Source organism: Hakea prostrata, chromosome 2 (assembly GCF_041222555.1).
Source record: "Hakea prostrata isolate BN-2017 chromosome 2, UWA_Hpros_2, whole genome shotgun sequence".
Classification (NCBI taxonomy): domain Eukaryota; kingdom Viridiplantae; phylum Streptophyta; class Magnoliopsida; order Proteales; family Proteaceae; genus Hakea; species Hakea prostrata.
Window position 1 is genome coordinate 24,784,287 of NC_142601.1, and position 12,312 is coordinate 24,796,598.

Sequence of the window (12,312 nt, forward strand, 5' to 3'; positions counted from 1 at the left end):
CAAATATTTATTTTTGTTCTTTTTCTTGCATACCATAAATTGTTAATCAACCTGTGTTTAAACTGTTATTTTTCTGAATCCAAACTGCTCAGAACAAAAACCGTCTTGAAACCGTTATTTTTCTAATGGTGCTGTGTGTGGACTTCGAATTTTGTAGCCCGAAACCGTTAAAAGTTCGAAACCGGCCCAAACCGGACCATGACACCCTGCCTGCAGAAAATAATGAAAATGGAAAAAGAAGATCCTGCATGCACCAGCCACGAGCCAGTGCTCTCCGCTTTAGTTCGTATACATATCGATTGTCTCAAGGCTCATTTCGAAGAAGGGGTTGTTTGAAGCTCGCTGTCACCTATAGAGTTTTTCCATGGCTTCTACCTCAATCGACGATTTGGTGGTTATCGAATTGAGGAATCTTCCGTCGACCCAACCGGAGGTTCGGCAGGAAGAGATTTTCATTTCAACCGCAGATGTCCATTTTTGGAACCTCCCGTTGATTCTGAGCAGTCAAATCGTTAAAGTTCAAGCAAATCGAAACAGGTAGATACTAAGTCAATTCGTTCTTTTGAGATTTTGTATCGACTTGTAGCATTAATCTGTAATTCGTTTCCTCACATCACGAATGCAGGCTTATTCAGGAATCGTCGTACTTCCAAGGCTTACTCGGTGGAAGCTTTAGGTTGGTTACTGAGCTTCTCTAACCGTAGACCTATCACCTAGCTACAAACCTTCTTCTTTCTTGTTCCTCTCTACATATGAATGCTCTTGAACTTTCACTTTCTATTGAGACAAACTAGGCTCGCCTTACTCCGGCAACTAAGTCAATAAGCTGAAGAGTATCTTGGTCGAAGCAGTTGACCCTACTCTTGTTCAAAGAATTAGAAGTAAATGTACAAATTTATTGACACAGTTTAGTTTTCCCCCTTCCGAATTTTGCCTGGAGATCTATCTAGTGTTTTGAATACTTGAATGAAGAGACATCTTCATGGCATTAAATTGAATTAAGCTAAATTGCTGTTTGGGTGGAAAAGTAATTACCCTGTCTGAGGACTAAAACCATCAATCAGATGCCAATAGCAAAGCAGAATTAGACCCTGTGCAACTTCCTAAAGATTTTGTATTGACGATCATCACTTGGGCAGGAGCTTAGTGTGACTAGAGCTCCCTTATGCTACAATGACAGCAAAATTTTGATACTTTAGTTTGTTCATTTTCAACTAATGCCTTGAGTTTGTATTTATTCTATTTACTTGTGCTGTCTATACTCACACTAAAAAGCGTACTTCATGTTTTCTGTTCCTTTAGGGAATCATGTCTGGACTGTATTTCAGTTGATTGGAACCCGGAAACTGTACTCAATGTTCTGAAGTTTATTTTTGGCTGTCAGCTTGATATCACACCCAAGAATTTTGTTCAACTATTGGAAGTAAGTTTTTGATCTTCTTGTGCTCCATTGAGTCCATTCATTACCCCATTCCTAGCTGTCATGTGCCTGGGAGCTCTCTTGATAAACAACAGACTATGAAACCTGATGGTTTTCCAAGAGGATGAACTGTCTCAGGTACTAAAAAGACATAACATCCAAAAAAACACAAAAAGATGCATCCAAGATAGATTGAGCAAGGACTAACAAGATTGGTGTTAAATAGTAAGGCCAACTGTGACCTGATGGACTCGGCAATAGTTCACATAACATCCTAGAATTAGACCTAACAACAATCGAAGAAACACCCGTTTCAGCTGCTTTACTCTGTCCCTGCACAACCCCCTCCAAAGTGGCTTCCAGCTTTTTATCCTAAGACAAAGTCCCATCAGCTGTAACACATCATCTTTCATGGACCAAAAAGAACCCCCCATGAGCAACCTGCTAACTGAGTGGTGAGCACACCTGCAACCATTAAGATAGAACCATCAAAACTACACCAAGTTGGGAGATAGAGCACAATAGAACTAAGACTTAGTGGAGCCTCGATGCTAGAATAGAATACTAAATCCCGACACTGTATATCAGTGCAACTATTCACAAGAGGATAAATGTTTGACTACTTGAGCCAAAACTGAATGGATTCTGACACCTGCAAAGGATTAGGAGAGATGCCCCTAATGACAGCTAAATGACAAGCCCCCTAGATATAATAAAATGAGATAGCCAAAATTGAAAAGACCCTATTAAGAGAGGAAATCTCCTAGTTTAGGCAAAAACACCGACTCCTGCAGACATCCAAAATAGAAGCCATGGTAATAAACTCGGGTCTAATACCCAAAGGTCCAGCTGCTAAAATTATTTTAGAAAAATTACACTCAAAACAAATATGCCAAACCGATTCATGAAACGCACCACACGTAACACAAGAGGTAGAAGAAAACGACCACTTGCAACCAAATTCCTAACAGGCAATCCATTATGCAAAACTCTCTACAAGAAAACTTAATGCCTTGGATGAAGATGAAACTTTTTCCTAAAATACTAACTCCGTTGAATATATCTATCTAAAGATAAATGAATAGCAGCCATTTGAGTGTAGAATTTCCCAGATTGAGACAAAGAACATTGCCAATTATCAATTCAAAAGTGCTCCTGGAATGAAGAATCTTAGAATCCAAGTTGGCCTTGCTTCTATTCCTTCCTTTTTGATGGGTTGCTGTGAATTTCCTGAATCTATATGTAACACTCTTGATTCGTTAGCCCATCGATTTGAAATAATGATGTGGGTAAGCCTTCTAATCTCACGTGTAAAAAGAGTATGCTTTTTAGCTATTGAGTTTGGTGGACTTGGTTTTAGCTCTGCTTGGATTTATTAATCAGGCTTTACTTCATAAATAGGGTTGGTGATTGATTAATGGGCCATCCTATGTTTGACTAAGAATGCTCACTGGAAAATATTTTCCCAGTACCTCCCTGTTAGATCCTAAGGTTTGGAAAAAGAAAAGGTCCAGGGTGTGGAATAGTTTTACTGTTGTGTCGCTGAGTCTTAAGAACTCTTTAAGTAAGCATGTTGGGAATGGTGAGAATAATCATCTCTGGTATGATCCATGGGTTCCTTCAATACCCTCAGTCCTTAAGGTCAATTCCCTTTGAGCTTGTTCAGCCTAGTTTTATTAAGTGAGTCTCTCAAGCTTGCGTCAATGTGACTTGGAATGTTTCTCTTTTGTTGTTTATGCTTGAAAGATGCTCCATTTATTTCAAGGAAATGGCATTTTTGTCATTTACCACTTCTGATGCCACTGATGGTGTGGTCATTGGCCTTCTTTTGTGATGTGAACAAAGGCCCTCCCCTTGGCCGACACTTTGGTTTGGGCCTTGGGGCCCAACCAAACTGGCACAGTTAGGGTTGGCCGAACCCCTACAAGGCAATTTGGTCATTTTCCCTTTTGATTTAGTTGCTTATTTTATTTTTTTTCTGAGTCCAATTCTATGTTGAAGTCCTAGTTTGACTCCTAGTGACATCGGGAATCTATCTTTTAAGTAGGACTCTTTAGGGATAATTAAGTCTTCTATTCAAGTTGGGTTCTTTTGTTTATGTGGCTGTTATTTAATTGTTAAGGGTATCCTAACTTATAAAGGAAACCCTAGTTGAGTTAGTTTCTAATTCCTAGTTGAGTCTAAGTCAAGTACCTAGTTAGAGTCAAATTCTTTCTTTCTTGATTTAAGGCTATAAATAAGCCATTTTCTTCATTTTAAAATTAGTCTGCATTGACAAGTTGTGATTATCTTTGGAGGGCCTCAGTAGGATTCTTAGCTTCTTGCCTTCAAGTGCAGCAACCTACTTCAAGAACCAGCAGCCATCTGTTTCAGTGGCAGCTCCACCAAGTATGTCCAGCAGATCAGCACCCTCAGCCCCTTCCCCAACCTCCTACCATGATCGTCACCCTCCCCCTCCCCTTTCCTCTCTTGCATAGCCTATGAAACCCACCCCTACCATCGCAGCCCCCTAATTCCCCTTCCCCACCCCCTATGACTTTTCTAAACCCATCCCCCAACACCACCTACCCGTATGCCACCGACTCTCCTCCCTTCTTTCCCTCTCGGCTCTCTCTTTCTCTCTCTCTCCCTCTCCTCCACTCTTTCCGACTTGTGGAACCCGAGAAAACAGAAAAAAGAAAAGAGAAGAAAAAAAAAGAAAGAACAAAAAAGAAAAGAAGAAAAGAAAAGAAAGGATTGAGAAAGACTGCCCAAGATCTTCAAAACCCTACTCAAGATCCATTCCCAAAACCCTAATTTTTTTTCTATCTTTTGTTTCATCTAGGTGGATGCTTTGACAACCGTGCTTCCCATATGAATCCCATTAATCCTAGGATAATTTTTAGTCTTCCAAATCTTCCCATGGGAATATGGGAAAACCCTAACTTTTCCCTACCCATCTATTTGGATCTCAATTTTATCTCCTTGTCCTTCCCAGCAAACCATAACTATCCCACCATATTATCCATCCATCCTTTATAACTTTGGTGATTATTTGCTGGAATATTCTGGGCTAACCCTAAACTTCGGAATTATTTCAATAAGCCCTGATCGTGGAGTTGGGTTTATATCATTCTGTTTTTCTGAAGGAAACCTTGGGGGATTCCAAGGATCTTACAGTGAAAACTAGAACTGGGAGCCTGGTAGATTGTCATATCCCCCATCGTCACTGTTATCGATGGGACATTCAAGGAATAGTTGTTGGTACAATATGCAACTGGGACTTTGCAGACAAAAAAAATTGTAACAATTAAATAAGAAAAATGAAAAAGGAAAAAGACGGGGGCATACCTTAGTTAGAACTAATCAGCTAAAGCTAAGAAAGGCTTTTTTCCCTCAATAAATAACGGGCTTTTCCATCTGCTTCTTGCCTAACCATCATGTCAGTTTCCCCAACTTTGAGGCATGATCATCTCCACTAAATTTTATTTAGATCACCACTGAAGTGTCACTTGGAAAGCTTTATTTTTGGACTACCTCTTGGATGACCATGACAACAAATTTGGCTTATTCGTAGTTGACTATATAATGCATGATTAATACTTAAATCGCATTGAATGAATAAGTTGGTGACTAAACATCCAAATTTCACCCTAAAAGATTGAATGAGATCCTTGGTAGTGACTACACATCCTAATTTCTGTAATCTTTTTGACTATATTCTTGTAGTCAGTAGTTTGGTAGTGACCAAACAGCAGAATTTGACTTTGTATTTTGGGTTGAATGGCTTGCCCAGCATTTAAGCCAGGAAACCATTTAACAGCCAACATTATTCAGCCAGTTGGCTCGGGATTTACTGTTGCAACAGTGTTAGTGATTCGTCGACGATGATGGATGAATTTCCTCTCGTCAAACTCCTTTTTCTTTTCTCTCTTCCAATTTTTGAGAAATTGTGCATGAGTTATGTGCCTAAGATATGTTTAAATTTTTCCAGGGTGCATTATATTTCGGGTTGGAGTCACTATTACTGGAGTGCAATACATGGTTCTCCAAGATGACCTCTACCAGGGGTCTTCAATTGCCACAAATAACATTAGATGCCATTGTTGAAGTTTGGAACTTTGGATTAGAGAATGGTATGTTTTCTAATCCTTCTTTATTTGATAAACGGTTGAGATCTTCTTGAATTGTAGGAATTACACTGTCAGAACAATCTTGCCACTTCTAGTTTATGATATATGGTCAAATATGAGGCCTTCACTCTGATAGCAGGTAGTGAAATGTGTTGCAGCTGTTAATTTTACTGCAGAAATGTGCACGGACTATTTGGCGAGAAACTTTGTGGGTACCTTACTTTTATTTAAGCAAGCCATCACACTTCAATCTTATATATGTGACTTTGAATTCCTTATTTTTCTTTTTACAAGAAAACAAATTATTCAAAGACCAAATTGATGTATACTACATTCTCAGTATTTCTAGTTTGTTTATTCTAAAATTCTAGATTCATTGTATGATGTGTGTTGTGATATAACCGGAATGTGGAAGGTTATATTGTGTTGCATTATGTTAGATTCTTACTGTTCCTTTCTAATTTAGGGAAAAAATTGCAGAAAGGCATATGTTGACATGAAAGCAAAGTCGACAACCAAAAAACATAGCACTTCTGCGAGATAGATAAGGTTGGTAGGAACCCTCCTATCTGAAGTAATTCACTAGGATATGAATTGCAGCAAACTGAAAGATAACATTGGTTTTGATGGTGTCAGTCACCTCCTACAGCATTCACACGATGCTGCCTTCAGCCAATGGCTGCCCAAACCTTACATAGAATAACGGATACCCATCCTCACATATTTCCCCCTCTTTATAAACCCCCCTTTGTTAGTTATGATAACTCTCCCCCATTCTCTTTCTTACCCTAGGGCCCTATCATAACTGGCCCCTCGAAATTCACCTTGTCCTCAAGGTGAAGGTAAGTCAAGAGGTTAGTCTTCACATGGTTGCCATACAACAATGCTAATTCGGTGCCAAGAATCCTTTCAACATTGTTCCCATTTGATGTAGCATGCTGACCATTAGTTAATTGATGAATTTGAGCATGCTGACCATCAATCTTGTACTTGTGTTTACAAACTCTCCCTTGAAACATCTTTGGTGCTGGAGGAACTCCAACAGTAGTCCTGGCAGTTCCCACAATAATTTTCTCGGTTGAAAATTCATGTGATAGGAATTATTGGTTTGAATTTCGGTTGCAATTACCCTTTTAAAATCAACCATTCCAGAGTCCCCTGACCCAGTTTTCTTCTCAAATGTCCTGGTAGCAGCTCTGATTTCAGAAATGTAAAACGATGGGCAGCCCCTGTGGCTTTCCCAATGTATTTCTGCCGGAACTAATTGCCAGAGTGAAGCTTCGACAATCATTCCAGATGGATCGCAAACCAGTTGGAGCATTAACCCCTCTGTCCAGAAGACGTCGACCTGGTAAGTATTGCTCCTGACTGCAATCAAACCCAATGCTGGTTCGGGCAACACACAGAAGGGTGGCCTAGACTCAATCCCAGACCAAGGCGCACGAGCCTCCGTCTTCTCTGGCATCGACATCTGCAGGAAATCGTCAGAGTAGCATCTTGCGGTGGATTTTTCCAGCCATTTTTTCCTTTCACTCGTTGTGGCTGCAAATAGTGCCTCTGCCGAGGTGTGTGTGGATCGGCCTGTTAGAGGCCTGAAATCTGTCGGAACTTTGTCAAAGAACCTGGAACTCTTCTGCCAACGTCGACAGAAGTGTGTGCTCAGCCTCTGCTTGCTGCCCTATTTGGTGCGCTGAACTGGTTGCAAGAAGGAAGGCAAGGGATGAATGAATAGTTACTTCCCAAAAGTGCCCTTGGGTATATTGGAATCTGAATGGGCTGTATGGATCCTGGGCTGCTGCTTGTGCACATTCTAACACTCCAGGTGGTCTGCTTGCCTTGGGTATATTGGAACATGCAAACCTCTATTCAATGGATGAAGTCCAACATTTTTAAGGGTAGGTTTTTAATTGGGTTCTTTAAAGGTCATCTCTTGGTTTTAATTTGTTTGCTCAAACAGGCCCAACCAGGTCAGCAAGTTAAACCCTACCTTTCCCTTTTCTTCTCCTGCTAGCTTCACCGCTGCAGTATATTTCCAACTGCTGCTGCTGAAATTGAAGCAACCACCTCTTCGTGGGAGTTGGGCAAATGAATGTCGATGGAAGGATGCCTAAGCTCACGCAACAACTGCCCGCACCTGCTTTGTGGTTCTTCCACTCTAGGCACCAACTACCACTTGCCTGTGTTGTCTTCGCCACCTGCAACCAAGGAGGTTTCACTGGAATTCGCACCCCCATACGATCTTCTTTTCAATTCGATGGGTTCTTTGCATTTTCCCACTCCCGACATCCTCTTCTTCCTCCTCTCTAAAGAGATTTTCTCCTTCATTTATTTCTTGACTGTCGTGCATAAAATCAGCCTTCGACTTCTTGTCTCGCACGATGATATTGTGGCTGTTCACATTGAGTATTACTGCTGAGTTCATGAGAACACTAGCTGTGCCTTCTTCGGTTATGGGATCAATCCCTAGTACCTCTGCTTTGATCTCATCAGCCAGATCTAGGTGGAAGCTTTTTGTAACTTCTCACCATTGCGAGGTCCCCAGCACTAGTCAAATCCTCAGATTTTGCCCCAAATCCTACTGCCAACTCTTCTTTCTCTATGACCTCTTTTGGTTTCTGCAGTTCAGCCTTCCCCTCACCGATGTCTTCTCTTCTGGCCTCCTTGAAGCTTATCCAATTGACACTTTGGCCATTTCCTTTGATAGACCCAACACAATGCATCCCCATCTTGGTGTTGGAAGCCGCACTCAACCGATATTCATACCCCGACTCCTCTTTCAAACAAAAGAATAAAACTTCTGCTAGCCATGCATTACACTCCTTTCAGTAGAAAACATGGACAATCCGGTCTCCATTGTCCTTCCCCTGGATCGAAATTTTCTCTGATGCCAATTTGATAGGAACCCTCCTATCTGAACTAAAATTGAATTACTAGGATATGGATTACAGCAAAACTGAAAGATAACACCGGTTTTGATGGTGTCAGTCACCCCCCTACATCATTCACACGATGCTGCCTCAGCCAATGGCTGCCCAAACCTTACATAGAATAACGGATACCCATCCTCACATATTTCCCCCTATATATACCCCCTTATTGTTTAGTCATGATAACTCTCCCCCCATTATCTTTCTTACCCTAGGGCCCTATCAAAGGTTAATACTCATTTGCCACCCCCACACACCCATCCAAAAAAAATAAAAAAAATAAAAATAGAAGAAGTAGCATAAAAATAGAAGAAGTAGCAAAGAATTTAATTCCATACATTGTGATGGAAACCCAATTTTATGGTTACATCCTAGGATGGTTTCCCTAAAATTAGGGGTTGCCATAATCTTCTAGTAAATGAATAACAAAATATTATGGGATGTCTCTGGGTATGTAAGAAAGTTGTGGGGAGCTCTTAGGAAAGATATGGGATGCTTTGATCTAGATGGGAATTGGAGGGAAAGACTAGGAAACAAAATTGGGATCCTGTGGAATGATAGGGAAATGTTAGGGTACTAAAAAAGTGAAAATTTCCCATATGGACTGATTTATCTGTTTTAATGACTTTTTTCAAACTTAGTTAAGAGTTGTAACTTGAATGACTTTCGTTGTGATGCTTGCATTTTAGCCAAGCAAACTACACATGTTTACCCTATTTTTGATAATCGTAGTAAAGTGCATTTTTCTATCATTCATTTTGATGTGTGGAGTCCTAGTTAGACTGTGTCTGTTTCTTGTCAATATTGATTGTTGCACTAGGACTACTTGGGTGTATCTTTTTTCATTAGAAAAGTGATTTTTTTCTTCCTATTTTCAAAATTTCCATAATATGGTTAAGACCTAGTTTGGTGCTGTTGTGAAAATTCTCAGGACTGATAATGGGATTGGATTTTCAGGTGGGCCTTTTCCCTCCTATTTTGCTGCTTATGGGATTATCCATTAAACCAGTTGTGTGGATACTCCTCCCCAAAATGGGGTGGCTGAGCACAAAAATATACATCTCCTATAGGTAGCAAGATCCCTTATGGTTACCATGAATGTACCTTCTCGTTTTTGGGGTGATGCCATTCAGATTGCGACCTATCTAATTAACAGAATGCCCTCTCGTGTCCTAGACCAACGTTGTCCTCTTGAGGTTCTTTTGCCAACTTTCAGTCCCGGCTCAGGTCTTTGGATGCGTTGCTTTGTTTGTAACCAACATAGATAAGGTAAGTTTGACCCTGTGGGTTACAAGTGTCTTCTTAGGTTATCCACCTACACAGAAGGGCTATAAATGTTATCACTCTGAATTTCGTAAGGTTTTTCAAGAGTAGGTCTCTTTCTATTCCCTTCCTCTTCTTCAGGGGAAGAGTTTTAGTGAAGAAGCATTGGTATTTCTTGAGATTCCTCCTGAAGTTCCTACTATTGAGTCCCCTTTGATAGATTTTTTTTTGGAAGATGGAGTGATTGGGTAAGAATAGCTGGTGGATGATGTGCAGGGGGAGCATAGACCTCTAAAGACCTACAAAGGAAGAAGAAATCCCCTTTTGAACTGGTCCCATTTGGAAGCACCGACTCCTAATCCTGAAGAAGTAGTTCCACCTGGTGAGTCTGTCTTTGACTTAGATCTACCTATTGCTTTGAGAAAACAACCACACACATGCATTAAACATCCTATCTCATTATGTTTCATATCAGTCCATATTCCTAGAATTTCAAAGCTTTGTTTCCTCTTTGTCCTCCACCCATACTCCTAAATCCTGGTAGGAGGCATTGTCTGACTTAAACTTTAAGAAAGCTATGGATGAGGAAATGCAAGCACTGGAAAGAAAAAAAAGTGGGAGTTGGTGTCTTTGCCTATAGGAAAGAAGACTGTTGGGTGCAAGTGGGTGTTTGTGATAAAGCATAAAACTGATGGAAGCATTGAGAGGTATAAGGCGAGATTGGTATCCAAAGGCTTCACTCAGACTTAATGGTATTGACTACGAAGAGACATTTGCTCCAGTTGCCAAGATGATTATAGTTTGGACCATTCTCTCTTGTGCTGTGAACCAATGGTGGAGTCTTTAGCAGTTGGATGTTAAGAATACTTTCCTTCATGGAGAGCTTCTAGAAAAAGTATATATGGATGTGCCACCTGGATATTTTGGTCTTGAAACACATGGCAAAGTGTGAAAATTGAGGAAAGCATTGTATGGACAAAAGCAGTGCCCTAGGGCTTGGTTTGAGAGGTTTCATAAGGTTATCGTCTCCTATGGCTACAAGTAGAGCAATGTAAATCATACCCTATTTGTTAAATGGGATGGTTCTCTTATTATAGTTCTTTTAGTATTTGTGGATGACATAGTCATCGTAGGAAGTAGTGAGGAAGAAATTTCAGCCTTGAAGACATTCTTGGGGACAGAGTTTGAGATAAAAGACATGGGCAAGCTTAGGTACTTGGACTGGAACTGGCATATTCTTCTGATAGTGTTTCTCTGTCTCAAAGAAAGTGCACATTGGACCTACTAGAAGAGACTGAGATGCTAGGATGTAGACCTACTAAGACCCTAGTAGAACCAATCATCATTTGAAGTTAAAGGAAAACCTGTTGATAAGACCAACTATCAAAAACTGGTTGGGAAGCTGATTTATTTGTCACATACCAGACTTGATATCACCTTCGCAGTTAGCATTGTTAGGTAATACATGCATGATCCTTACTCTTCGCATCTAGGTGCAGTGTACCATATCTTGAGGTACTTAAAGGTCTCTCCTAGCAAGGGCATTTTAGAGTGGAAGCATATACAAATGTAGATTGGGCAGGATGTCTTGATGATAGAAGAGCTGCGTCTTTTTACTGTGCTTATGTAGGGGGTAACCTTGTGTCATGTAGGAGTAAGAAACAAGCTGTACTTGCTTGATCCAATGCTAAAACTGAGTTTAGATCTTTAGCTCAAGGCATTTGTGAAGCATTATTGTTGAAGGGCCTTCTTCAGGAACTTGGGCTAGATCTAAACGGACCTATGAGACTATTTTCTAATAGAAAATTAGCTATAAGTATAGCACATAACCCAATTCAGCATGACATGCCTTAACATGTAGAGATTGACAGGCATTTTATCAAGGAGAAGGTTGAGTATGGGCTGATTCAGATTTCATTTGTCACATCTGATAATCAACGAGTTGACATCTTCACGAAGAGCTTGAGTTTCAAGTTGTTTAGTAGCATTTTTAGCAAATTGGGCTTGATAGACATCTATGCACCAACTTGAGGGGGAGTTTTGCAAGTCAAAGAAAGGTAGTTTTCTTTTGGTAGGAGTTTTATCATTTTTAGTCCCACATTGGGTATTCTTGCTAAAGTAGTACTATATTTGACTGATCAAAATAGTAGCCAAATAAGACCTTTCATAGGGAATCAATTTCAGATTTGATAGACTTAAGATAAAACAGAATTCAGATGTGAAGAGGGCTGGAACTAGAGTGGTATAATAAGGATAATAGCATAACAATACTGGCTGACTAGATCTTCAAAACAGGGGTAGAACTATGATAAAGAAATTGAAGGGACAATATGAGGGAATTGAAAATAACAATGTAACACCCGAGCTTCACACCGCAAGGTGGAGCGATTGGATCGAACACCAACCTACCTTGATCAAACACAAGGAGTCTCCATAGAGAAGGAATGCTAACAAACCAATTTGATTTCAATTGATGAGTTGTCTCTTTACCTCTTACATAAGTCTATTTATATAGCATTCTAAAGAAACATAAACATTAATGGTAACATCCAACCACTAGCTAATACCACCTACCTATTAATAACTCAAC

At 40.1% G+C, this 12,312-nt stretch overlaps 1 protein-coding gene across 1 annotated transcript in view; it reads left to right on the forward strand.

The window, feature by feature from the left end:
* The first annotated feature begins 228 nt into the window (after positions 1 to 228).
* LOC149024134 (BTB/POZ domain-containing protein FBL11-like) overlaps positions 229 to 12,312 on the forward strand; it is a 39,464-nt gene continuing 27,380 nt past the window's right edge. The window contains 5 exon segments of the mRNA XM_089144464.1: positions 229 to 537; positions 626 to 676; positions 1,303 to 1,423; positions 5,394 to 5,535; positions 5,691 to 5,740. Coding sequence (XP_089000590.1) covers positions 365 to 537; positions 626 to 676; positions 1,303 to 1,423; positions 5,394 to 5,535; positions 5,691 to 5,740 — 537 coding nt within the window. The 5' untranslated portion in view covers positions 229 to 364.